General features: G+C 32.7%; 2 protein-coding genes across 2 annotated transcripts; one reads left to right on the forward strand and one right to left on the reverse strand.

Annotated features, from left to right (window-relative positions):
* The first annotated feature begins 247 nt into the window (after window positions 1-247).
* Window positions 248-1,962, forward strand: LOC128558625 (R-spondin-3-like). Its single transcript, XM_053548488.1, has 3 exons — window positions 248-470; window positions 1,011-1,376; window positions 1,843-1,962. Exons 1-3 carry the CDS (start codon window positions 413-415, stop codon window positions 1,878-1,880), a joined length of 462 nt encoding a protein of 153 aa, XP_053404463.1. The 5' UTR covers window positions 248-412; the 3' UTR covers window positions 1,881-1,962.
* A 14-nt stretch (window positions 1,963-1,976) lies between these two features.
* Window positions 1,977-2,957, reverse strand: LOC128558295 (beta-1,3-galactosyltransferase 5-like). The gene has a single exon (XM_053547218.1). The coding sequence runs from the start codon at window positions 2,955-2,957 to the stop codon at window positions 1,977-1,979; it is 981 nt and encodes a 326-aa protein (XP_053403193.1).
* Between the last annotated feature and the right edge of the window lie 771 nt (window positions 2,958-3,728).

Here is a 3,728-nt window from a genome sequence, read left to right on the forward strand (position 1 = left end):
AATTAATGCTCTAATACATTGTTTTCCAATACAAAAAAGCTGTTTAACTATCAAGGTTTTACTTCAGAACGTTAATTTTTAAAACATGTACCGGATACGGAAGCACAGAGAGGGAGGGATGTGCGGATAAGTTTAATCACCTTATGTTATAGAAAACATGTCCTCTGTGGTTCAGAATTTTAACAACAACACACGTCATAAATTTAAAAGTAAACAGTTTGTTTTGTCTCTCATCCTTGGCTTTGAAGGATCGTTTGCTACAGATAATTGTTTATATGTATGTGTAGTCTACGTAATTACGAGGTTTACCAACATGTGACAGCTTTATCGGTATATAAAACTTTTTAAAGTTAAAAGTGGTTTTATTGTGAAAACAATAATTCAACAAACGAGGACGCATACGTTAGTTTGAATGGCAATGATTGTAAAATTATTATTCCTTCTGTTTGCTTTACCAGAGATTGTTGAAGGTAAGAATTGTCATAACCTCACTTATTTATTTCATTCATTGAAACTACAAGTTAACTTAGAATGAGGTACATGTTTATAATTGCCACGTAGCAACAAACAGACGTATGGTTAGGCTTGTATTTTTTGTTATGTATCAGCAAAATACTTCAAATATGCTTATGGATTGAAATTTTATGTTTTATCCACATCATCTATCTCTTCATAGATATTAAAAGCTTTTTAACTGCTGCAAAAATGAAAACATGGATACCAAGGGCTGAAAAGATACAGTATTATCAATCAAATTATTGTTTTAGTACAACATATATGTAATCTATGATCATGATATTTCGATATAACCAGTAATATATCGTATTCAGTGGTTACATTTTTGTTTTTAAATATGACTTCAGTCATTTTTCTATCGCTTTAGTTTCATTCAAGATTCATTTGATGAAATGTTTGTCACTCTATTGTTAGCGGATCATTACAATGGTATTCAATGGAAATAACTAGATTTTCTTATGTAGACATGTAGACATTGTCTTTTGTATTTTCAGTGCAAATTTTGAAGGAATGCGTCCCTTATCACAACTGTCTAACTTGTTATGCGTATCCATTTAACTGCAACAATTGCACTAATGGCTATTATTTGACGAGAGGCGGGGCATATTATACATGTAGAAAATGTCCCTCTGAATGCACAGAATGTAGCAATAGATTTTCATGCGACAAATGTAAAGATGGACATTGGGGAGATTCATGCCAAAAGAATTGTTCTCGTGGATGTTTAGAACACATTTGTTTGAAGCAGTCTGGTATTTGTCAGCCGCAAAAATGCAAGCCTGGTTTTGTAAAAGACAAGTGTGACAGCTGTTCACCTGGAAAATACGGCTTAGACTGCAATATATCTGGTCCAAACTCTGGCAAGTATTTACACATCTATTAGTACAAGACATTGCTGAAATGTGACCATATAATGCGTTTCAAGTGGCTACTAATTAAGAGGAGTATGAGTTGTTTTAGACACATGCCTACAGATCCCAAATACCCTACAGAGTCAGCAGTATCACTTTTTATTTTATTTGCAATTTCTAAGAAAGGAAGTTCCTTACCAGCTACCGCTGAACTTTACATTAATTTGGAGGCATGTACCTTTCAAGACATGTTTTCAAATACTCTAAGCACAAACTTTATACTTTTTATCGGTTTAAATGTTTAAATTAGTACTGACATAATTATGTGGTTTGCGTCTGTGCTCAGTTTACTGTCTAACAATATGGTAGTAGACTATCGCACAAAGACGTACCCTTTTGAATAAGACAAACTGTGTTATTCTAACACAGCAAAATTTCTGAAGACCTAATGCTATTTTCTCACTTGTATTTTCAGGTATAATATGGAAACTATCACAAGTTCCAAAAGACTAGATACCCATCATTTGAGTGTATCAATGTTTCTGACAAGGAGACAAATATTTTTGGATTATGCAATAAACACTGGCATTTGAAATCTTCTAATCTTTCTCATTGTTGTTGACATTCTTGCTCGTAACAAATTAACGCCCTCCAGAATCTGTAAATTTGTCTGGGTTTTAAATTAGTTATTGTTACTCTCCCGTCTTTAACAAAAGCGCAAGGTTCTATAGAACCTTCGTTTAAATGTGAACTCCCATTTAACATAATAAGAGTTGCACCTAACTTTTCTGAGGCTATTATTCCTGTTATATAAGCATCTTCTACTTTAACATATGGCATCATCTCTGCTACTTTAACAATGTCAGGCAGTAATTTGACAGTTAAACAATATGCAGTTCCAGATGCATATCTTGGGAGAATATTTTTACCATACACCGTTTTATCAATTGCCCATTTCCCAAATCGCCAAACTTTTGCACCACTGTATATATAACCAAACACAGCGCCATTTGAAGGTAGAGGATGTTGTTCTAATTGTTTCAATAATAAAGCCACGTTAACAAATACGTCCTCATCAACCTTTAAAACGTATGTTGTTTTGTTACAATACATGTTTATCCATTTAAAGCCATGCAACATTTTCAATGTAAGGTTATGGTACGAGTCTTTGAAGTCAAACTGAACGATGTCATTATGTACATGATTTTCCTTTTTTATATTTTCATCCACCAAATTCGTCCCACTTCCGCCGAGTAAAAACATAATTCCTACAACGTGTTGTATTTCTAAACCATTAATTTGATGAATGCGATCATGTGATAATTTTGCATAAGTATCCCGGATTGCCATCCGCTGTCTAGTGTGTGAAGGTATAGACGGAACCATAATTATCAACTTTGGAGTTTTGTTCAAACAAATATGTTCGTTTATTATTAGAGAATTGCAGTCTATTGGCGTTATTATATGTGTTGACTCATTGTCTGACTTCATTTGTAATGCATTTTTTCTCTTTATTAGAGGTTTATTTGTATGAACTCTTAACTCAGCCTCAGAAGTAGTTTTGGGTTTCTTAACTTTCTTTAATTCCATTTGAAATTTGGTATGTGGCTCTGTAACAGTAGGACTTCCATCATCCTCAGAATCGGCCTGAAGGTTCGATTCAGTATATCCGTTTAAATTATGTGTATGTTTTTGATATTCATTTAATGTAAACAAGGATGCAGTCCATGAATAAAAATAAATTAGAATTGCACTCGCATTCAGTACAATTATTCTAGAGTAGAATTTCATGTTGTTCTTCTCACTAAAATATAAATGTACTATAAAAGCGCAGTTTATGCATTATTTTTATCATACTTTAGGTTGTTGAGTATCCGTCAACTTCATTTTTGTAATTAGTACAATCTTCAAGATATTCAAACCTTTTCATATCGCGTCTCATTAGCAGCAGTTATTATCACAGCAAGAGCACTTTAAAAAAAATCCTTTGGCATTGCTTTCCAATTTGCTGTTCCAAGGTTTCAACTCTTTATTTTTCATTTTCTTTCAAATATATAAAAATATATCGCAGTTTCCTCTATCTATCGTTTAATACTGTAAAGGTAATTATTAAGATGTGCCAGCTGTACGTAAGTTAATCTGAATTCACTACTTTTCATAGTTTAACTTCTAAATCAATGATGTTTATGGTAAAAGGCTAATTATTGAGCCATACGGTACATCTGAAAAGTTTATCAGCAAATTGAAGACAAAGCATAAAGATTACTAAATTTTTATTCTCTCTATTATGGATAATGTCACCGGGTGTTTTTTTTCTTGACAGGCCATGTTATTATATACAAATTCAAACCAAAGAAGAAT

The sequence above is a fragment of the Mercenaria mercenaria genome, chromosome 7, assembly GCF_021730395.1.
Source record: "Mercenaria mercenaria strain notata chromosome 7, MADL_Memer_1, whole genome shotgun sequence".
NCBI lineage: Eukaryota > Metazoa > Mollusca > Bivalvia > Venerida > Veneridae > Mercenaria > Mercenaria mercenaria.